Below are 24,359 nucleotides of genomic sequence, written 5' to 3'. Positions count from 1 at the left end.
ATAAAAAATTACCCTCAAACTTACTTCGTTTTGCTGTATAATGTATACATATTTAGAATTGAGTTCTGAAAATTTAAATGTCGAACAAAAAATACACTCCTAATGCCTACCTAAAGGGTGTTATACTTAATTTAAGACAAAAAAGGAAGTAACAATCAGAGCATCTAACCCGAGATTAAGTGAAGATTGTGATGCAATCTTAAAGAAATTCACAATTTTCAAAAACAGTCTTAATTGCATCATTTCTTGATCATTTGAACAAGAATTCTATTTTTATCTTGATTTACATTTGATCATAGGTAAGGTAAGCTAATTTTAGCTTCCCATTTTGTCTGAAATACAGTGAAACGCCATTCATGGCAACTAAGGAGAACAGGTATTCTGAATCAATTTTAGTCCAAGAGTAGAATAATGTTTTTGCATTTTCTGAAACCATATCAAAATAAATGAATACGTGTGCTGTTATTCTTGATCACTTTAGTAGTATACAAACCTCCGCTTCTGGCACACTCAGAAGCGGAAGACTCAGAAAAAATAATAATACAGCCAAACGAAATAAGTTTGAGGGTAATTTTTTATCATTCGCGCAGCAAAGGTGATAACGACAATTTATCAGTAGTTAGATAAACAAGACATTCAAATTTACCATTGTTTTGGTTGATAAGATTTTCTTATCGCTTTCGATGCGCAATTGGTATAAAATTACCCTCAAACTCATTTCGTTTGGCTGTATAATATTAACCATCTTTTGTTAGTGATTTAAATTGCGCGTAATTTATTTTCTATTTATTCGTAACGTATACCTACAACTAATAAACATTTTGTTTGCTTTTGTTTATGTTTCACATTCATCATTTAAAATTATTAAAGGAGAACCTGCATTTAGGGTTGATTTCTGCCGAAATGCAGAAAAGTCGAAATCACTCAATCCTCGTTGGATCATATTCAAAATCTGATCTCACATTAACATTAACGTTTTTTACCATGATGACAACCACAAGTTGGACATAAATAACGATTCTAACACCTCTCATCATCAGCATGAGCCTGAAGGTCACAACCAGAACAAGTTAAAATTCTAGAACAATTATGAAATCCATTGGTACGTTTTTTACAAATGAAGCACTGATATAATCCCAGATTATTAAATAATAAATAAAACCACCATTGAAGTTTCCCTTCATCTCTGATGTACTGATGATCTCGAGTACCTGATTACCGATGAAAACTTCAACGAAACTCTCAATTGGTTAATTCAAAGAATCGAAAGTTGCCCCTTTGGTATGAATATTGACATTTCACAAATTTGGAGAGACGAGTCGAACAATTTACTGATTTTATTCTGGCAAACTGTTTGAATTTACTCATTAAATAACTTCATCACTCCAAACATTAAGATTTAATAAAATACTTTATTCATTACAAATTTTTCTTCATTTATTTCTAAATCGCGTTAAAAAACCCATCCAGGGGAAAAAAGCTTGATTTAGGCTACTATTAGCTCAGTAACCTCGAAAGTACTGGACAATCTCGAGAATAGACACTCTTACCCTTTTCATCACAATTGACACAACGATAAGATCTTACATCACCTTCAACTGGACACGTAAGAGTATGATGACGACCTTTACAATAGCCACAACAGATTATCCTTGAACTTTTATCCAATAAATGACCATAACGATTACAATTAGAATATAATTTTAAAGGAATATAATTATAGACCTTAAGTCGTCCTTGAAGAGTCGATATTTCACCTGCTGATTCCCCAATTCCTGATCTAATCCTTGACTCTGCCTGTAGAATTAAACGATAGTAACCGCCTCTTTGCTTCATTGTATCTCTCCAAACAAGACGTGAATCAGCATTCCAACCATTCCAAACATATAAATTCTTCACCCATGATAACACCTTCTCATTATCAGCACCAGCATCACCCAAATAAACTCCATCTATACGAATCAACGGATCATGAATCTCCGGTATACGAAAAATGAAATCCTTCTTAAATAACTCATCATTATCCAATTTTTCAGCCACTGTCGAACGAGTTATTAAACTCAAACATTGAACTTTAATACAAGTCTTTTCGACTGTAATTCGATTAATATAAGGAATTAATTCAGGCCTTTTTTCTAGAAACACTTTTAATTGCTCAAGAAGCAATGACATCTCGAACAAACTGCTAATTGATGTTACCAAAATCACCGGTAAAACCTCCAAATCACTAACATCGATCCAATCAGCCGATTTTTGAACAGATTTTTTGTAAGAAATAAAAACCAAATCATCACTTTCACGTTTTGATCTTTTCACATCCATCTTCAAGAGACCATCAAAATTCTTCTCGTTTATAACGGTTAATACATCATTGAACTCAGATGACCAAATACGATAGTTCACCAAGAAATCGTTAATAACACTCTTGGTACCCTCATCCAAAAAATCACAAACAGTGAGATTTTCCTGAAAACACTCGACCATTCCCTTGATTTCATCCTCACCATAAGATTCGATAATCTTATCCATTAAACCAACACCAGGATTATTTTCTGATAATCTTTCAACGATAGATAAACAATTATCCAAACTACTAAAAGATAAATCATTGGTTTCATTTGAAGCAACTTTTCTTCTCTTTGAAGCCATTTTTCAAGTGACCACCAAACCAAACACTACAATCTTTTTAAGGCCCAGTGAAAAGCACTCCCACAAAATGTCACTCAAAGTTATCAACATACAGAGAAACATCAAAGCTACTCAACATCTACTTCAAAAGGCCATGTATCATAATGACCATATTCTTATTATCGGTGAAATTAACAACAACTTTTACAGTAAAGAAATGGTTATCAACGGCAAAATTGGAATTTTCTTTCCAAAAAATATTACAAGAGTCAAAAATTTTCATAAGGAGGATGGTCACCAAATTTTAGTTTTGAGTTAAAAGTTGAAACTTTGTGTATTTGTAGGGCCACAAATATGAAGTCCAAATATATTTTTTATTTTCTATTTTGAGCAGTGACGGTGATTTGGCTTATACAGACATTTCTTAGTATTTTAGTTTAGGAGATATTAGCCTCCGAAGATCAAAGGCCACTCTCTCATTCCGGTAAAACTATTGATCAATCGAGAAAAGTGCTCGATTCACGATGTTAGCCCATACTAGGATAGTCTCAAAAATAAGTTTCAGATCATTCTCGACACTTAGGTCTAATCGCCGTCCATTTATTTAAATACAACGGAATTGTGGCCGGAGCACTTAGGATATTTTTTTACCAAAACAAATTTGTTTTTCTGTAAGGGCATGAAAAGTTGTCAATAAATAAAAATTTCATGATCTAAAAACTCATCGTTGCTTAGAAAAAGTGACCATAAGTTTTAACTTCGAACTCGATTTTCTCAAAAACTACTGCTCAGAATAGAAAATAAAAAATATATTTGGACTTCATATATGTGGCTCTACAAATACACAAAGTTTCAACTCTTAACTCAAAACTAAAATTTGGTGACCATCCTCCTTATGAAAACATTATAATTAGTATCATTAAAGATACTGATTCGGGATATACATGTATATGGATCCTATCCTTTTATCGAAGTCCAAAGTATGATCAAACAAGCAACAATCTGATAGACATCATAGAAATAGTTGGTCAAAACCCAATAATCATCACCGGTGATACCAACCTAGAATCGAAAATCTGGTGTGATAATCCTAGATACTGTTCACCCACCGTTACTGATCAACTTAATCATGCACTCGAAAAATGGAACTTCAAGACTATCATTGGAAAAAATGAAGAAAATTATACCAGATTTAATAAAACTGGTAGAAATTCTCACATTGACATGCTACTTACTAATTTAATAAATAAATAACTCATTCAGCTCATTTCATTTGTATCAAATTTGACGTTACATATTCAAGAAAATAAGACAACCAGTGAATGAGACTAGTTTTCCAACTATCCTTGACTATCACATTCGTCTATCTTTAGTTTTTCTCAGTCCGTTGCTGTTACAATAACAACAACGTTGTCTTCGCAATAAACATTCCGTAAGAGTATCTAATCCACGGTCGTCGCAATTTCTGGTATATTGTAATGACCCAAAAATTAAAAGGTTATCAAGAAAGTTATCAAATGTTGATTTAGGTGTTCACTTAATTAATTAGTCTTAATTGATTATATCTTTAATTAAGAAATTGTTACGAGAAAAACAAACAAAGATCAAGGTGGTAATGAAAAGTAAAGTCAGAGTGCCACCAATTGTCAAAGAGAAAATAGAAAGAGAGAAAAATTTGATATCAATAAGGTAAAAATAACTAGTAGAGGAGTTTGGTCGGTGTTAAGTTGCTTTCGTCACAACGATAAGTAGTTTTGTAATTTTGGTAATTAAGTGTCAAGAAAATAAAGTTTTGTGTTTGAGTAAATTTCAATCAATTTCAAATTTCATCATTAACATCAACTTTACAATATTACTGTGATTCAAGTTCATTTTATTCATAATCTAAAAGATTATATGAAAAATATCTGTTAACTTAATTGGTTTTTAATTATTTCAATTAAGAGAAACAATTATTCAATTATAAATTACTCGATAATTTCTTTTTAGCATTGTTTACTTCATTGATGGAACTATAAAAAACAAGATTAATTTTCATCAATAAAAGGGTGTTCAAAGTAAAAACTCAAAATCATCTGTTTAGATAACGAAAAGATCATGAATAAGCGAAATGTAATCATTGTATTATCAGTGTTATCCAAAAATAATTTTAAATTTTTATTTTGAACACCCTTTAGTTGCAAAATAGTGCTATTAATAATTTTCTGATAATTGTAGTATTCTTTATGCTTTAATGTCTTTAAATCCTCAAAATGTGATCTACAACCACTGGTTATTTCAATAAATAAAATTCGCTGGTTGAGGAATAATAAACATTTAAATTTAAATTATGTGTTCACTTTCAGTTGCACTTATATCATAACATTTCATCTTAGTTTTGTTTTTACAAGTTCATGGACAGGTTGTGAAATTTTAGGTCACCACCTAATATGATTTGTGATTATGGTGATTGGAAAAAGTTTATTATTGTTGCAATTTTTTCTATATCATATCAACTTATACAGCCAAAGACTTTGAGTTTGCAACCACTTTTTAAACCATTCACGCAGTTAATGGTAAGCAAGTAAAGATAACTTTTGATATCTAATCAGTTGACCATTTTAAGACTACATCACTTAAATTAGTGGACAAACTTATCATCATATCTCTGGGTTAACTTTATCTCTCATCGATTAGATTCAACTGTGTGAATGATTTAAAAAGTGGTTGCAAACTCCAAGTCTTTGGCTGTATAAGTAAACAGAATGGACACTGGAATAATTTCGCGGAGGTTATCTTCTTTTTTGTTAAAACCAGAATTTCTTCGAACTTTTTGCAGAGGGTCGTGATAATTTTTAATTGTTTGAAGAGAAAATTTTCAACACCAAGTGCATCAAAATGATAACAATTGAACTTTGAGAGTTGATTCATTCTTATTTCTCTCATTATATCAGGAATTATCATGAACTCTACTGACTCTTTATTATCAAGTGTAAGCAATAATACTGGTGAATGTATGTTTACTCATGTGAATTTCTATTCTCTTTTTTATTCTTACTGATTTCATTTCATTTATTCGTCTTTCTTATATTTTTTCTTCTTCCTCTTCATCGAACCTTTTTTTGCATAGATGTATATCTAATCTGTTTTCGTCATCATGAAAGATACATGATAAAAGAGAAAGAGAAATTCATTCCACTTTTTTCTTCTATCAAAGTTTTTCTTAGTATTTATCTCTTTCATTTTGTTACTTTCATTTCGACTAACCGTCCATTCGACTTCTCAAATAAACCAAACTTGTTCAAAAGGTCACTTTGAATGGAAAACTTTACTCTTGATAAGATAAATGTTAACCACGTTAATCCATGTAAAAGAATGAAGATAAATTTAAAATTCAATGATAATTTTATCATCATAAAAGTAATAAAAGTTTTATCAGGTAAAATGTGAGGAGTTTTCTTGGTGAAATACAAGTTTCTCAGAGAATTCTGAGTTTACATCTAAAGGTAAACATACATTAATTTCGTAGGTATGAATTAGATAAAGATGAAAAATTGAAAATTCAGCAAATATGCAAATATTATCATGTATGCAAAAGCTATTATCAATTTTTGAATACACTGGATTGAAGAAGGAGGAACCATAAAAAAATAATCTCATTTGATTATTAAATCTCATCAATGAACTTTGATTAATTTGATCATCATCATCATCGTCATTATGATTCTTATTATCATCTCACCCATTAAATATTGAACCTTCAATATATATTGTCTGTCTCATTGAACTGAACAATATCCTTGAAGATGATATGAGTTTGGTATGAACATTGAAAAAAAGTGGATAATGTTGTTTACTTAGATACTATTATTACATGAATTGGAATCATCTTACATCAAGTAATGATGATACTTTAATCATGATGAGTCTAATGAGGTTCAATGATTATAATTAAATTAAATTGTCACGAACATAAAAGTAATAGAATTTATAATTTGCCAATCAGAACGAGGCAGCAAAAAAAGGATAAATAATGTTGAGAAATATTATTGGAGTAAAAGTTATCATTACTCTTTTGTCTTATCGTCAAGTTCAAGTTTTGATCAGTTTTCGAGTGGAAAATGAAAACAATTTCATGAGCTTTTCAACTTTAAGAGAAAATTATGAAATAAACTTGAAAACTTTGAGGTCTGAGTTTAAACTATTAAATTAGAAATGAGCTTAATTTTGTCAATGGTACAAGTAGTTATCATGATGAGAAGAGGATAAATTATCAAATGAATAATGATAAAGATGAAGATAAATATACATGATACCATTAAGAGTAAATGTAAAGTTGCAAAGTTTGCAGAATAAAAAAAAAGTTTCATCAAAGTGAAGAAAAAAAGAGGATGTGGATGAGAAATAGGAAGTAAATAAGAAGAATGAATGAAGATCAGGAAGTAACAGGGAGGGCAGAATATATATATTAGAAAATCAAGTAACTACAATATTATCATTATTATTTACATAATATTTTGTCAAGGGTTAGGTGAGATTGGGAGTGAAAAATTCTGAATTTAATATTAGGGAAAGAATAAAGTATCTTACCTTTTGAAGCATCAGATTTCATAATCTCATTATTGAATAGCCAATGGATCTCGGTTACATTTGGATTTGCTGATTTGATATCACATTTCATTTGAATTGAGCTAAAAGGAACGGCGACTTGGCTTGATCCATCGACATTTTTATCCTCTTCTCCTCCATCACTACCTCCCCTAGTTAAGTTCAAGGCAACTTCGGGCTGAACTGAGATTTCCGTTCATGTTTATTTATCAATGCGGTGAAAAGAGAGAGAGAGAGAGAAATTGAATACAAGATGAGATTCAATTAGCATGATGATGATAATATGAAGAAGATAAAATTTCCCTATTATAAGAAGATTGAACAAATAATTGAACTTTAGCTAAAATCGCAATTAACTTGCTCTTATGAATATTAGTTAACCTGATTAACGAGTGATGGATTTGATGATGAAAATAAATTATCAATTGTTAATTATTCTGATCAAGTGGGCTAATCAGTCACTTGGTGTGTTGATTTAGTTGATTAACAATTATGCCACATCTCTGATTATCCATACAAATATCATCATCATCATCATCAATATAATTACAATTACGAGAGAAACTAATTTTCTTGTTGATAAGTAGTGATAAACATGATGATTGGTATTGAAATGAACATGATATTCATTAGGAATCACTTGGTATTATCATCATTACAATTCAACCCTATTGTTAAAGGCTAATACGATATTACTATTGTTATCATTAATTTGCTTTATAAAAGATTAAGATTAACAACAATACACAATAGAAAAAAATAAGGTAGGTTAATATTAGATTAACCAACTGGGAATCATGATGAGATGGTAAATAATAATTAATTTCAAATTCGTTTTCACAATAACAGACAAAACCAAATGATTCATTAGTTTAATCTTATTTTAAATTGTTCAACGTCATGATTATCATCATGATACAATTTCATATTATAAGGATTGAGCTGGTAGTCTGAGTTGAATGAGAGTTATCTTGATAATCTAATATTTATATGGAGAAGAAAATTTTTTAATCTTTTGTGATGAAATTAAACTATTTTTCTGTTTCAATTCAAAATCTCATTCATTTTATTACATAATTGACAATAAAATATAATCATCATGGTGTACAAATGATGATGATGAAAATGATTAAGTTTGATATGAAAACCTTTGAACTGATGATATTAATAATTGAGACTTTTTCTTTGGGATGATAATAATTCACAATTCTTGGTTAAATTGCAATTCTCCAGGTAAAGTTTGGTTAGAAAACAAAAGGTAACTTTCCTTAAAGATAATGATATTTTCAATTCTTGAACTTTGAACGACCAGTTTAATTATTATGGTTGGAATGGGTTAGGTTAAGCTGGGATTTTTTTTTCTTCATGAATCTTGGCGACTCTTTTCTCATCCACAGTGCTAAGCATTGAAATGCTAAGAAGAATGTTAAACTTACAGTAAACTTGTAGAAACCAATTATCACTAATACTAGAGTTGATTATCTTTGGATTTTCAGCTCGACAGATTAAGGAAAGTCCATTAAATGAAGGCATAGGTGTAAATGTTACTAAAGATTTTGTTGTCTGCCCATCAGCAGAGTCGATTGACCTAAACAAGTGGAGATAATGATGTTTAATGAATGAAAATGTATTCAATTCAATGATAATCACCTTGCATCTTTTAATTCTTGCCCATTGATTAGCCATGTTAATTTAGTCGATGGTCTTGAACCTTTAGATTCACAGGTTAATTCAGCCTTTTGTCCGGCAAGTAAAGGTTTTTTGGGATATATTTTAACCTCCAAAGGCCTCACTATCATGTATATATAACATATGAAAGAAATAAGCATGATTTTGTTGAAGATTAAGGGACATGGTGACGATGAGAGAGAAAGAGAGAGAATGAGAAAAATGAGACATAGATTAAGACAGGGAAGATTTGAGGGAGAGAAAAGCAATTGAGATTATGAGGAAGGTTTAATTATTTTTTTCTCTTCCTTTATCCTTGAGATGATCATCTTTAGATTAATGATTATATTAGATAAAGAAATGAGAATCAAATCATTTACTCTCTTACATGTATTACAATAATCTTAACAGTTAATCTATGTTATGTTATCATAAAAGTGATGAGAAAATTATGATGAAATAATAGAGAGGATTAAGCTTACCAATTACAAATAGATTAATATTGGATATTGAAGTTCGAGACCATTTATAATCTACTCTGCATGAATAGATGCTTCCATCATCCTCTCGAACTGGATTAATGTTTAATATGGATGGTGATGATGTTACATTGAAATAGATTCTATCCTCATATTCTGGTTTTATGGTTAATACACCGGATTCAAGAGGTGAAATTGAAGATGATGAGGTTGGACGAGCATCAAGTTTAAGGAAAGGTGAACCTGTTCCATGGGCATTTTTGAACCACAATATAAGTTGAACAACATCATCATGAGGAGCACTTGTGTTACATGGTAATCCAACTGGAGAGCCAACAAAAGTTTCAATTTTAGGATAAACTGAATTCCCGGTTAAACTTGGAATAGTAACTATCCATAAATAAAGTAAAACTGATATTAATGATCGAGTTAATGATGATAATTGTGCTTGTGATGTTTCCCTTGTTCGTTTCAGATTGTCAACAATTAAAGTGAAAAAAAGTATTGATGAAACTTTGGGTAGCATATTTTTGTTGGATCATCGAGTTTTCGAAAAAAAAGTGAATAAAAAGTTCTCACTTGTTCGTTAACTTCATCACAACTGAAGAGTTAAAGTTGCAAATTCTAAAAGCTACAATAGTTAATATCTATTCTGATATTTACCATGTAAGGGATTGCCATCTACTGAAAGTTATTCCAACAATGGAATCGTTCTCAGCTTTATCTCCAAGTTCATGGGAATATTCTGATCCCAATTAAGGTTGAAAGTTGAGCTGAATGTTATCCAATAGATGGCAATCCCTTGAATGATAAGTTGCAGTCTTTGGATGATGGATCTTAACTCTTGTACATTTTTACAATAGTCCAAAGAACTTTTCAGTTGTGATAAAGTTGAACAAGAATCGACAAGAACTTTTCTATTTTCACCAACTCTAAGATTCGATGAACAAAATAAACGAAATATGCTATCCAAAGTTTCATTGATAACTTTTTTCAGTCTAATTGTTTCAGCATATTGTAAACATGAGATGATTGCACCATCGGATCAATTTGTTAACTCTTATGATTATTTCGATCAATATAAAACTTGGAATACTCAATTACATCGTATTGTGTCACCAATTAAGCCAAAAAGGTTTATTCGTGCTATGAACATAAAAGAAAGTGACCCAATTGATGACAGTGTATCGTCCATATCGTCCAGTGCTTTTACCAAAAACGGATTATCCAAAGTGAAAAGTGAGAAATCGTTTTCAGTCACTAAAAAAGGTAATGTACCCAAAAGTGTTTCTATTCGGTCTACCGACTGAATCGTAATTCAGCAATTTAAATGATTTCATGGTGATAATATAATGTGCTCATTGACTGTTTTTCTCATTCCTTTAATCATAATTTATACTCAATACATGGGAATGATCAATTCAACAGGTAACGTTATTGAAGTGACTAGTAGTATTGGAGGTATGGCTCAATTACCATGTAATATAACCAAAGGGATTAAGGATGATTCAATTCGTCTTATTTTATGGTTTAAAGATAGTCTACCGGGTGGACCAATATACTCAATAGATTCACGTAATTCTAATTTAAGCTTAGCAAAACATTTTTCAACCATCGAATCAATTGGAGTTCGAGCTTCATTTGATTTAACAACTAACCCATCATATCTTATCCTTGATCCTTTACGGGAAGAGGATATTGGTGAATACAAGTGCCGAGTGGATTTTGTCGAAGGACGAACCCTCACAACAATAGTTAAACTCAATATAATAGGTGAGAAATAATCTGAACATAATCAATATCGAACCTGCTGACCATTGATTATTATCCTTGAAATTCAGTTCCTCCTTCATCTGTTTGGATAACCGATTCCAATGGACGAACCCTTGAATCTTGGAGCGGTCCATACGATGAACTATCAGATATTCACCTTTCCTGCCTATCGAAAGGAGGTAAGTTCTAAGTAATACAATATCATATTCGAAGGCAGACAAACTCAAAGAAAATTGTTGTTTTTTTGTTCGACCTTTGGTTTCTGATACAAATTAGTCTTCTTCTAATCTTTTATTATCATCTTCTAATGATGATGGTTGTTTGTCTATCTATCTTTTCTGTCGGGCTTGCTTATCATTTAACCATTAATTAAGATAAGATTACTTGTTAATCGCCATTTAATTATCTCTCAATCATTTAGGTACTCCTTTGCCTTCATTGGTTTGGTTCCTAAATGGTCAACTTCTTGACCAAAGTTACCTTATTGAAGAGTCAAATAAAACTGTTACCAATCGCCTTGAGATTTACAATGTTTCTCGTGATTATCTTAATTCCGTCCTTGTCTGCAAAGCAATTAATCAATTGTATCCAACCTCAATTAATGCCTCCATCACATTGGACATTAACTGTAAGTATGATGACAATAATTATCATAATCATTACATCACAATAACCAGATAATAATAGTAAATTGGGTAACTTGGTGAAAAAAAAGGAAGCCCAAAATAATAATCATATGATTAACTAGTTTTATTAAAATAATCCAAGAAATAAATTATCAGGCTAATGAATCATTAAGATTAAGATACTTGTTAGATTAGCTTAATCTTACAAATGATCTGAATTTTTATACGAAGCAGGAGAAACAAATGTAAGGTTAAATAAACATTACGATCAGTTAATCAGATTCATTGAGTAAACAAGTTAACTATTTTTAGTCACAGGAATTTCATTATTACCATGATATTAAGATAAAGATTTCATGGGATCAGAGTAATCTGAACATATCGATAATGATCATCATGATAAAGGAAAAATTTTACCTGGTAAAGTTTTATTTTTTTTCTTCGTGATTTTTTGATAAAATTTAATTTAAATTCACTTTGTTTGGCAATAGTTTAGTTAAAGAGAGACTGAGATGAAAATCAATCCAATATGATGATCGTTATTTGTATTACTTGATTAGAAATAGTAAATAAGCATTTGTTATATAATCAATTGAATTCTCACACTTCTATTTTGCAATCAACTGAAATTCTGAAGAAAAATCTACTCTTGATACTTTTATCTGATGGTTTCGAGTTCTAGATTTGTATTGGTAAAAATTTCTTTTCTTTTCTCCTTTAGTGAAACCACTTTCTGTCAAGTTGATTCCTCTCACGAGAACGTTGCTTGCTGGACAGAGGGCAGATATTACATGTGAATCGATGTATTCACGACCTCCGGCCGTTCTAACCTGGTTGAAGAATAAGAAAAAACTTCTCGACGAAAGGTAATTAAACAAAATCTAACAATCAACTGAGAACGAGAAAAGTTTTGTACAATGTCGTTACTTAGAGTGATGAATAGAACCAGAAAGAATTGAACTACGGATATGAATTACGATTTTAATTATAATAGCTAGTTAATTGTTTCTCACTATTGTCTTGCTTTAATTGTTAGCAATTAGTGGAAAACATAATTCAATTTAATTAGCAACAGTTAAACATTTACTATTTTCTGATTGTTTCAATAAATTGAATATATTAGTAAAAGTTTTTACTTTGTTTAGATAATGAGAATTTAGAAACTTTTTTTCTCGAAAATAATTTTTCCATTCCAACATTCAGGTTGATGATATTTTAATAATAAATTCAGAGGTTATAATTGTTAGGTAACATTATCATGTTAACTCAGATAAATTGTTAGTTATCTATTTAAATATATTAAACAAGAATAACAGAAAATGATGTTAAAAGTAATAATCTTTTTCCACTCGGTGGGTGTATTATTATATCTATGAATTTATCTAACAAGTAAGAATATTGTGAGCCTGATGCCAAGAATAATCTGAATGAACTTGCTGAATAAAAGGATGAATTTTTTTTTCTCAAACTAAACAAAAACAAAAACAAAAAAGTTCTGAAAAGATTATCATCATGATTATTACACTTGGTTATTATTTTCTGAATAAAATTATCACACTTCGAATACATGAATAACTTGAAGGAAATTTACTTAAGGCGAAAGTTATTTTAACAAACTGAATTTTGAACAGAATCGCTTGGATAGTTGTGGATTTGAGAGCCTGAAAAAAAATGTTGTATGGTAAATATATTGACCAAAGGTTGTAATCAATATATTGAGTTGATTACAAGTTGATTATCATGTCCAGTCGGTTAGTAATACAGAGTATTAGCTGTGTAACTGGACAGCAAGAGGGAGGAATAGGATTACTCAGCAAGAGGATTTTCAAAGTTGATTGAAAATGTTTCATTCTTGTTCGTCTTTTGACCATCATGATTGTGAGAAGTTGCTATTATTTTAGTTTTTCTTTTGGAACTTTTTTTCTCATTAGTTGAACATCAATCAGATTGATAACTGAGAAGATGAAAAATAAAAGATTAGAAAATATTTAGAGTAAAAGTGTAACAATAAAAGTATCAGAGTTTATGAACAGTCAAAATTTTCACTTAGAATTACCAATTTTACATGGGAAACATGATGAAAATTTCATGAAGAAGATATTTTGCTTTCATTTTGTCATCAGAATATCGATTAAAATTCAATTAAATTAAACGAAGCACCATAAGTCTATTATTAACTAAAATTGGTGAGTTAATAGATAAACTGTATTTTTATAATCTGTAAATGAATCTCAATTAGCTCAGATAAATATTCATGGTTGACTCTAATTTATCCTATCAGCTAATTGAAACATAGAATCAAAAATCATTAGATAGAATTAGGAAAAGTTTGAAAATTCAGCTTTTCTTCAATTTCATCTCCTTTCACTATTTGAGTGCTGAACTTTATAAAATTTACTGAATAACTGATAACTGATTTCTATCTTTTCCCTCCACTCTCAAAGCGAAACAATCACTGAAAGTGGTAATAAAACAACAAGTGTATTAAATTTTGTGCCTTCCCCAGAGGATAATGGACTTTACCTAATCTGTAAAGCAGAAAATATAAGATTGAAAAATAGCGCAATTGAAGATAAGCTACTACTCTATGTAAGATGTAAGTATAAATCTATCATCATGCTAATCATCTTGATACAACTGTTAATCTCCTCGACTGAGCAATTTGTGACACACAAATGATAACTACTTTTGATTATTTCCTATTCAGTCTCAAATTAGCTGAATTTATCCCCTGCATTTTTGGCTCTCTTGATGAATAACTGATGCTCTCAATTTGTTGATTGTTGAGACTTATTCTCAAAGCTTGTTTACTTTTCAAAATGAATGAAATTTGATTCAATTTATTGTTATCTGGTAAAAAGAATTCGAAACATGATGTTTGTGTGAAGATTCATTTTTCATCAATTTCGAAAACTCGAACCACTTGAGAAGAAGAATTACAAATGCTATTGAGTAATATGATGAAAAGATGAATTCGAGACTTAGTTGATTTTTCTCATTTCTTCTCTCTCTCTCTCTCTCTCTTTAACCCCTGAAATTTCAGAGTAATGTGAATTTTGAGATGGTAAATACTCAGAACTTTTTCTCTACATATTAATAACCTCAGATAATATCATGATTCATATTCAATCAATATATCAATGAACATTTAATGTCACTCAATAAAATTGATGTTGATCTGAGCCTTTTTTTGTTACACGTCATTCGAGTAGCTTTATAATAATAGCACCAGATTCAGAGCTGATCTCATGATAACCCTTTGAGTTTCAAATGAAAATGATGAATGACAATCTAGATTGAAACAAAAAGGAAAAAGATAATAAAAAGAAAGACAAAAGTTGAGGTGATGATCAAGGTGAAAGACGATAAACCGATATGAGAGAAAGTACTAAAAACTGGGAGTAAATTCATGATGTTTGGCATTGATCCTAAGTAAATCAAACAGAATTACAAGATTTATCCGAGAAAAAGAGAACAAAAAAATCAAAGAAAATGAAATGAGAATAGAAATCGAAAAAAACATGATGAGTGCTAATGAAAAAGAAAAGAACAAGAATAGAACTCGATCTCTTTTTCCCTTTTCTCTCTCTCTTTCTATCTCTAAATAAAAGGATAGTTATCTGAGAGATACAAAGGAAAGAGGGAAAAAATCAAGAGAATGAAAGAAAATCTGATTGGAATGAAAGAGAAAAATTTGATTAAGATACTTTACCATGTCACTGATATAACCTTTACCCTCGATGCAATTAAATTATCACCATCAATGAAACATTAACGACAATCAACCAAGGGAAAAGGTTTAATTTAATAGTTAATCATATCTGATCCTCTATCATGGCAATAATCAATTGAAAGTTCATTTTTGGTGACATGATGTATCATTATCATCATCACCATGGTGTCAAGGGTTTTTTTTTGATTGTTATTATTACTTAATCATGAAAGTACATTAGTTTGAAAATGCAATTAGTTACTGTAATTTAGTTAATCTGTATTCTGGTTCATCATCATTGAATCATCACCATGATAAAATCATGTTATTACTTTGTTCCAATGTTGTTAATCAACATTTAGCTCATATAATTATAGACCAAACTACTTTACTGGAAATTACCTTGACCACCACAAGAATTGAAACAATTAAACTAATTAGAAGTTGAATTAAAGCTTAGGGTCACCTTGATGGGAAAGAAGCTTAAATTTACCGGTTAATGTGATGTTGTGATGACAATTATCATCATTTGACCATTTGAATGATGATAAGGAATGAGAGATAAAAAAAAGAGGAAAAAGGAAATCACAATCAATTGATTGTCTTACCCTTAATTGTCTGTCGATTGTTAATCATTATTTGTATTCTCTTTTAATTGTGTAACCTTCAAGTTCATGAAATGTCCATCTTTTCATTGTGTGTGTTTGGTCATCATTAGATTGTTACTCGAAGCAAATGTAATTTAATACAAGGTAAACATTGACAACCAGACAATCAACTAATTGTTCAGTTAATTCAATATAATTTCAATTACAGTTCATTTGGATAAGAAGTCAAATTTTGTTCCAATTTTTTTTTATCCAGTTATATTGACTTTATCATGGAGGCTTCGATTCCCGCCCAGTTATCTATTTTTTTTTGGTTCCTTCGTTTCCATTCATCATATTCTGAATAATTTTTTTTCCTTTTCTCATCTATTGATACATGTAATTATTCAGTTGCACCGATAACCTCTCTTGTTATGGTTAACCACCATCATTCAAATTCATTGGTGAAAACTGGTGATCATATTGGATTACACTGTCAAACAAAGTCCAACCCTGAAGTTTCTGAATACTCGTGGAGTTTTCAGGGTAAACTCATCGATCAAGTTACCATGAAAAGTAAGTAGAAATTTTTATACATTTAACTCAATTTGAATGTTAACATTGTAGAAAGAGATAGAGGGAGGAAAATGATGAGAATCATTGGAAAAGGAAGTGGAGAAGACAAAAGGAAACCATGGTTCAGGAAGAGATGAAGATGTTGAGAGGGTGGGACAGTGGATTGTAAAAGAAAGTTCTGAATGAAAATTGAAGAATTTCCCTCTCCTTTTTTCTAAATCCAATTCTTAGTTGAAATTTGATTCTCCATGCTGATGATTTTGTATCGACATGAAACAATCAAATTAACATTATCTATGCAATTCTGTTGCTATTTTCAAGAAATATTTTATTTCTCAATGAAGATTAGCCTTCAAAAGAGAAGGGTATTTTTTACCTGATATCAAGTTTTCAGGGAATGAATTCTAAAGTGTTTTCTTGAAATTTCACTCATTTGCAAAGCCATGAACTTTTTTTGCTTTGTATGCAGAAAGTAAAAATTGATCTGATTCATTCTGATCAGATAATCTTACTTTAACATTTTCACTTGAATTATATATTGATTTCATCTTGTGGACAGAGAGCTAGAGAGACAAAATTCAAATAAAGTTCAGTTGGAATGATGATGAGGTTGATGATTATACAAAGAGCATTATCTGATATATCGTTAAATGAATGAAAAAGTTTACCATGAAATCTTATTCAATTGAATTGGTTGAGAGAGAAAGAGAGAGAGAAAAGTTTCAAGTGTGTGTATCTTCATTCAGAGCGGTTTATTCCTTGTGTATCCATTGAGTCTTTGGTGTTCATTTGAATGGAAAACCTTTTCAGGGTTAAAATTAATGATCACTTGAGAGGAAAGAAGATCTCAGGGTTGAGGGGTGGAAAGAGAGATGAGGTGTATGTACGTATACTACAGAGGGGGAAAAAGTAACGGTAAACTGTGTAAATTCAAAACATTTATTGTAACTTTTATCATTGATACAATTAACTCAAATGAGTGAAGTTCGTTATAATTAACATGAATCTAATACTTGATTTGATATTCTAAGTTCAATCAAAATGAGATTTACTACATTGGTACAGTTAACTTCAGCTGATGATTATCAGCTAATTGAGATTAACTTTACCAATTAAAATCTAAATTTAACTTTATTTTTACACATGAATTGGCGATGATAACACTCCAAATTAATGGTTTCATGTAGCAATTAGATTACATAAGCTACTAGTTAGTTTCTTTGAGTTGTAAGTAATTTTTTTCCGAGAATTTCTTGAAATCAATAATTTACCATTTTCACTATTTTCTCGCTGATTTTTATGATAATTCCGTCAGAAAATTTCATTTCCTATCCAAACATGATGATTTCTAATCCATTCTATGATGATGTTATACCTGTCAGGTAGTTCTTGCTGAAAGAAAACTTATTTGGATCTATGTCCAGGAAATTGAAACAGAGAAATAGATGAAAGTTTTCAATTATTTATAAAAATTCTGATGATTTTCATGGTGAAATTTTGAATCGATGAAAATCATGACACATATTTGATATTCTGTAAGATAAACAAATTGAATAGGATTATAAAACTGTGTCTGTGTTTGTTTTTTTTTCAATTCAATTGTCTAACAATAAGCTTACTTTTTGATTACCATGGTTTTCATTGAGAGTTCATGATGTTTCTTGACGATAATTAAATGTCTCTGTGAATTGAAAGCAAGGTTCATTCAGTGTGTCAATGTCATGTAACTGCCTTAGGGTATTTTCTTGTCCATTTCTGTTACACAATAGGTTCAACTTTCATTTAACTTTGAGATAAATTGAGTTTTAAAGCTATCATTAAAAGTGACATTTTAAATAAAGTGTTTCAATTGTTTTTTTCAGTTCATGAGTTGAAACTTTTTCCCTGGTCAACTTTTATTTTTCTTGACCACAGTCAATTTAACTTTTGGACATAAATACAGTCCATTGAATGTTCATTGATCCTTAATCTTATCTCTTTATTTGCAGCAAAAAGACACTGAAGTATCAAAGACAAGAGATAAAATGTAAATCATAATCAAGAGTTTTCAGATATTGATTTAAAAAGTTCTTTTCAACCAATATTAATACCAAAATAATTAGTGAAGAAAAGCTCTCAGGGTCATCTAAGCGTCTGGAATTCAGAATATTACTGAGTAAAATAATCTCATGAGATGGATAACTTATCCATAGCTATAGAAATAGCGATGACCATCATCATCATTATGTTGACCATCGTTAAGAAAATGTATTATTATTCAATAAGATTAAATTGTTTGTCCAGTTTTGTTGGGAACATGATAACGAGGAAAAAAGTTCAAAAGTCGTTGGTCATTTTTTCTTCTTTATCATCAATAGTTTGATCTTTTTGAGGTGATAATGTTAATGATAATGGTCATTGAACAATTTGAAAGAAATTGAATTGAATCAAGTATTTTGTTAATGGGTGAGTTGGATGATGTTTATTATCATGATTCTAAAAGATCATGAAGGTTGAAATTTCATTTTGAAATCTAACTTTTCTGGGTTTGATTACATTTCATTTCATTTGACTTTAGGCGGTAAGAAAAAAAACTATCATCATATTATCATGATAACATAAACTTTAAATGAAACAGGAAGGATAGAGTGGAAATTGTTTCATTTTTGTGACAAGAGTTGGAAATATCATTTTAACCTTGAAAATGAACGAGGTTATTGTTGGTTCATTGTTAGGGAAGAGTAAATTCTTGACTCAAGTTGATGATGATAGTAACATGATATCACCGATATCATGAGTTACCCTGATAAGGAAAATGAGTAAAAATGCTAGAAAAACTCAAAAAAACTCAGATTTAGTTCTAATACCTCTATTTCTAATACTTCTACATTATTGAACAATTTTATCTTCTCTTCCATCATCATCATCTTTATCTTCTGTCATCCAATGATCATGCAACAGGGGAAGAAGATGAAAAGATGATCAAGTAGGAAAGTTCTAAGTAGATATTGATGAGAATGATGAAGATAAAATTGTCGGACAATGGATTTGATATCAACTTAGGAAATACAGTGCAAGTGATAACAAAGTGTTTGTTGGAACTTTTTTTTATAAATAAGATTCGAATTTTTTTCTCTTTCATTTCTTTATATACAACTCAGGATTTCGTGTTCATCATTTGAAATCCTCAGAATTGTTTTTTTACTTCTTAAATATCAAGAAGACACTGTATGTTTATCGCATTGAAACTTCATCTTGGATTTTGTTTCCATCTTATTTTTTTTCTGTTATGTTTCCGTAAGTCGTTCGGGTTTATCTATGTGATGGAAACAATATTTCTGACTCATCTTCCCTTTCCTTATCTTCATCCCTTGTATCATCTTTATATCTCTCACAGTCAAACCCAATTCCCTCATCTTCTTCCTACTTCATCATCTTCTATCCATCAATTTGATGTTTGACATCAAATGCAAACAGTTTCCAATTCAAATATACTTTCATTTGCCTTGAGGCTGTTTTCCAATTTGATATATATTTCCTATCTCATTGATTGACCAACACCCTGATCATCAGTTGACTAACAATCTCTATTCCATAATAATAATAATCACCATTTTCTTTTACAATTTTTACTTTCTTTTAACTCTTTCTTTTTCTCTCTCTTTCTCTATATTCAGAGTTTAAGATTAATGGATCAGTTTTAAGCATCGAATCTGCTTCAAAGGAAGATTCTGGTTCATATAAATGTTCAGCGAAAAATGAAATTGGCTTCAGTGAGAGTGAAAATTTCCACCTAAAAGTTCATTGTAAGTGTTAAACATATTTCATCATTTTCTCTTCTCAAATATATCACATGAAAGTTTCGAAGACAAAACTTTGAATAAGAACACATTGAACAGAACTTTTCCAATGGACATTATCTTGTTTCACTAAACCATTGAAATATCTTCGAACTTATTTTTCTCACAACACTTATACTCTAATACATCGATTCCAGGTAGATATTTGTCAGATATTATTTTCTATTCAAATTGTAATTCTGATATTTTTCTCTTCTTTTTTCTGAACAAAATTTATTCCAAAATATAAATTCTTCCATCTTTATCATGGAACTTTTTATTTTCTCTTTTTTTCTCTGGCCATTATTATTATTTACCTAACATTCATCTTCTTAAATTCCTGTTTTCTGGATAATATCCTGATTTACCCTGTTGGAAACTTTCAATCTTTCCAATTGTTATCAGCATCAATCGGTAACCCAACTGACCACTAGAATTGAATCTGAAAGTTAGCATTATTATTTACTTTTCACTCGTTTGACCACCTCCATCTTTATAATGATATTCATCTTGACCAGTGTTCAATATATTCAATTGTCATCATTAAACTGAAACCAGAGACTTACGATTTCCTTATCAATCCTAATCCCATGGCTGAGATCATCATTTGTTAGCTTGTAAGGTTGATTTAGGCAACTTTTTCTTTCCTTTGAGTTCTCAAAATATAATAGTTATCATGAGATTTTTATCAGGGATTAATTGATCTTTGTCCTCTCCAAAACTTTCACTGTATAAGTGATGGAAATTTTTTAACTCATTGATTTTTCATAGATAAGATTCATGACTAGAATTCATGAGAAACTTTTTCAGAATTTGTTCAATCTTGAAACCTTTGAATCATATCAATGAACTGACTCATTGTTGAGACAGAAAATGAGATTAGATAATCTGATCATTTGGAAATCTAATAACTTTTCGTTATCATGTAAAAAATTTTCATCAATAGTTTTACTTGAACTTTTATCATGAAATTTTCTGATACTTGTTTCACCTTTAAATTCAATTGGTCTTAGAAATCTATTCAAAATTGACATCATTATCAAGGAAATGTCATAACTAACCGATAAATTTTATGAGGAAAAAAAATGTTAAGTAAAAACAAAGTTACAAAAGTTTTACTCAAAATTCATTTTGTATTATTATTGTTGTTATTCTGATATCATCTAAACAAATTGTATCTCACCATGAGTTTCATGATTAAACTATTGAATTACCTATGGATAAGGGAAATATAATTATCTTATAGTGAATAGTAATCTGATGATCAATCAAAGGTCAGTTTGCTATGATTTCATGGTAATTTAATATAAACCCCATGGTCTGTTGATAATAAGCTCAATGTATTGTGATAACTTGTAATTACGATGAAAAGACTTTCAGAATTGGGTCAAAATAAACAGCTGATTTCATTATGATATAATCAAATTATATGCATAGACACAGACTGAATCTAATGAATTTAAAATTAGATAATAATAACAGAACAATTTCTTGAAGATTATCACAGTTTAAGAAATCTGATTCAATCTCAATTCATGGTAACATTTAAAAGATGAAAATTTTGAATACGTGCTTAAGCATATCAAATGAATACAAATATTAAATTCTAGTTTTTAGTATTTACCTCAAACTCACCTGATTAACCCTGAATCTTGAAAGGTTCACCTCAGAAATATTATCTTAGTATTCATTAAGTTTCCCTCTGATTTTGCAAAATCTGAATAACAAAATGATGAACATTACATGAAATATATATACTCTAGAAATCCGATGAAAATAAGCTGATAATTTTGAACTTTATTCACCTTACCATGAACTTTTTCTTACACTTTCTCATCTCGCAGTTTGAGCAACTTGTAGCTTCAAGCATCAAGTTGTAAAAGTTAATCAAAATTCTGAACTTGAACGATTTCAACTGAACCATTGAAAAGTTAAACTATTTTTCAATCAATACAAATGTAATCAGCTTTCTGAGTTGATTATTTCACTGATTTTCCGTTTTAATTTTATTGTTCATCATCAAATCAGAAAATTAAATCTCTTATTAGTCGACAGGTACTAGACTTTATCTGCAGCCTCATTTAATTATTTTTTTCTTCACCTTCCAAGTTCAACTTCACGGAACAAAAATTTCATTATATTTTCTTACCAAACTTTTAATTAAGACTGAAATAAATGAACTTTCAGATTATCATAAAAAGGTTTTTTATTCAACTGAAAGAAAAAAATTCTTGAGATAAATGTTGTTGGAATGAAAATTTTTCTCCTCTATGTAGTTCTAATATTATGTCGTTCGTTTTTAATATCATGTAGCTTTATTCTTGATGATGGAATATCTTTATCCCCATGAAATTGTCACTAAATAATCTGTGTTCAATTCTAGTTTTCCTTAGCTTCATCAGGTTATCACTTCCATGGTGAGAGAGAAAGAAAACAAATTGTGAATAGATTCTGAACTTAATAAAAATGTTTTCGTTTTCATAGCTCAGTATGTGTGCTTCAATCCATCTAGTTTTTTCATCTCTATCTCTCTCTTTTTCTTTCATGTTGGGTTTTCTTTAGCTTCAGAACTTTCAGCATTGATTGTATCTCTTTTCTTACTGAACGGAATTTCATCACTTTTACTCTCTCTCTCTCTCTCTCTCTCTCTCTGAATGATTCTCAGGTAACACACAGTATGGATCATGACTGTTTCTTGACATGAAACACAGAATAAGCAATAGTAACATGGAAAGTGATGAGAAAGGGGAAAAAAGAAAAGCAAATTTAAACTCTAAGGCCAATGAACATCATCAATCATGTTATTCCCAAATCAGTTTCTTGGAATTTTTTTCCCTTACAGTCACTGTATGTGTTGTGTGTGTATTCAGTTACTAACCTTACCTTAATCATCGTCATCATCTGAGTCAATGATGTATCATGAAAGAGAAATGCGAGATAAAAAAGTAACTGAAAAAATTAAGCTCTAACTTAGTAAGAGAAAAAGTCTATGAGAAACTTTGATGAGCTAGATTATAGTGAGAGAAATAGGAAAAGAAATAGTTGATTCTGAATAGGGTGAAAATGTTAGTTCCTTAGTACGATAGATTGAAGAGTTAAATTAACTCGATATTAAGTATTTAGAATACAGATTATTTCATCATTTATTAGCTCACAAAGAGTTTAGCTACTAAGTAAGTCTAGAACAATTCGAATCTCCATTTTTCATTGATTCTCAATTTAAATACGTTATAAGAATTCAGCTAGTGTCTGAGATGAAATTCGATTTGGGTGTATTGAATTTTTCTCTTCTCTTTCGTTTATGTACAAAGTTATAACTTTTTTGTCGTCGAAAAGAAAATGAAATTTGTGTTGTTTGAAGTACAAAAATTATCATCTTTTTACCATGAAAACCATTTTTCCTGAAGTTTGTTACTATTAATGATACTGAAAGTTAACAGAACCAATTAATAGTTTATGCTCAATGGAATTTACCATTATCATGGAAAGTTCTGAATAGTGTCTCATGTTTCTCTGGAATTTGGGATGTTTAGATTTTCATCTCATCGAAATTTCGCTTTTTTTTCTCCCACTACTATTCTGTTTTTATTCTTTTTTCTTCCCTGATCTTTCCAATGTCATTCTCCCACATGTTCATGTTCATTCTGTTGGCTCATTTTATCATCATTATCAGAATCTCATCAGAATCATGTTCTTGTTTCACCAGAATATCAAGAATGATTATGAAATAGCTCCAAAAACATGAGGCCAAAAATTACTGTTGATGCCAAATAATGACAACACAGTAATCATAATAATGGAATATCAACTTTTCTCCTCTATGATAATTTAAGAATCAACTCTGGGAGTAACAATTATTATGATTATTAACTAATTCAGTAATTGAAGATAAAAAGCAAAAAAAG

The 24,359-nt window shown here is 30.0% G+C and overlaps 2 protein-coding genes across 7 annotated transcripts in view; one reads left to right on the top strand and one right to left on the bottom strand.

Annotated features, from left to right (window-relative positions):
- LOC128387265 (uncharacterized) overlaps nucleotides 1-9,945 on the bottom strand; it is a 62,437-nt gene extending 52,492 nt beyond the window's left edge. The window contains exons 1-4 of the mRNA XM_053346452.1: nucleotides 9,366-9,945; nucleotides 8,866-9,007; nucleotides 8,652-8,803; nucleotides 7,198-7,398 (exon numbers count right to left, since the gene is read on the bottom strand). Coding sequence (XP_053202427.1) covers nucleotides 7,198-7,398; nucleotides 8,652-8,803; nucleotides 8,866-9,007; nucleotides 9,366-9,888 — 1,018 coding nt within the window. The 5' untranslated portion in view covers nucleotides 9,889-9,945. The remainder of the gene's footprint in view (nucleotides 1-7,197; nucleotides 7,399-8,651; nucleotides 8,804-8,865; nucleotides 9,008-9,365) is intronic.
- A 313-nt stretch (nucleotides 9,946-10,258) lies between these two features.
- Nucleotides 10,259-24,359, top strand: part of LOC128386958 (nephrin-like) — a 45,449-nt gene continuing 31,348 nt past the window's right edge. For all 6 annotated transcript variants that reach the window (XR_008324946.1, XR_008324947.1, XR_008324948.1 and 3 more), the window contains exons 1-8: nucleotides 10,259-10,631; nucleotides 10,791-11,135; nucleotides 11,204-11,314; nucleotides 11,557-11,763; nucleotides 12,483-12,627; nucleotides 14,206-14,357; nucleotides 16,472-16,636; nucleotides 20,293-20,421. Coding sequence is in view for 3 of the 6 variants with exons in the window: in XM_053346082.1 (XP_053202057.1) it covers nucleotides 10,325-10,631; nucleotides 10,791-11,135; nucleotides 11,204-11,314; nucleotides 11,557-11,763; nucleotides 12,483-12,627; nucleotides 14,206-14,357; nucleotides 16,472-16,636; nucleotides 20,293-20,421 (1,561 nt within the window). In the remaining 3 variants the exon portion in view is untranslated. The remainder of the gene's footprint in view (nucleotides 10,632-10,790; nucleotides 11,136-11,203; nucleotides 11,315-11,556; nucleotides 11,764-12,482; nucleotides 12,628-14,205; nucleotides 14,358-16,471; nucleotides 16,637-20,292; nucleotides 20,422-24,359) is intronic.

Source organism: Panonychus citri, unplaced genomic scaffold, assembly GCF_014898815.1.
Source record: "Panonychus citri isolate SS breed McGregor unplaced genomic scaffold, ASM1489881v1 Contig00077, whole genome shotgun sequence".
NCBI classification, from domain to species: Eukaryota; Metazoa; Arthropoda; class Arachnida; order Trombidiformes; family Tetranychidae; genus Panonychus; species Panonychus citri.
Note: the sequence above shows the minus strand (reverse complement) of the source record. Positions and strands in the feature narration are given on the sequence as shown.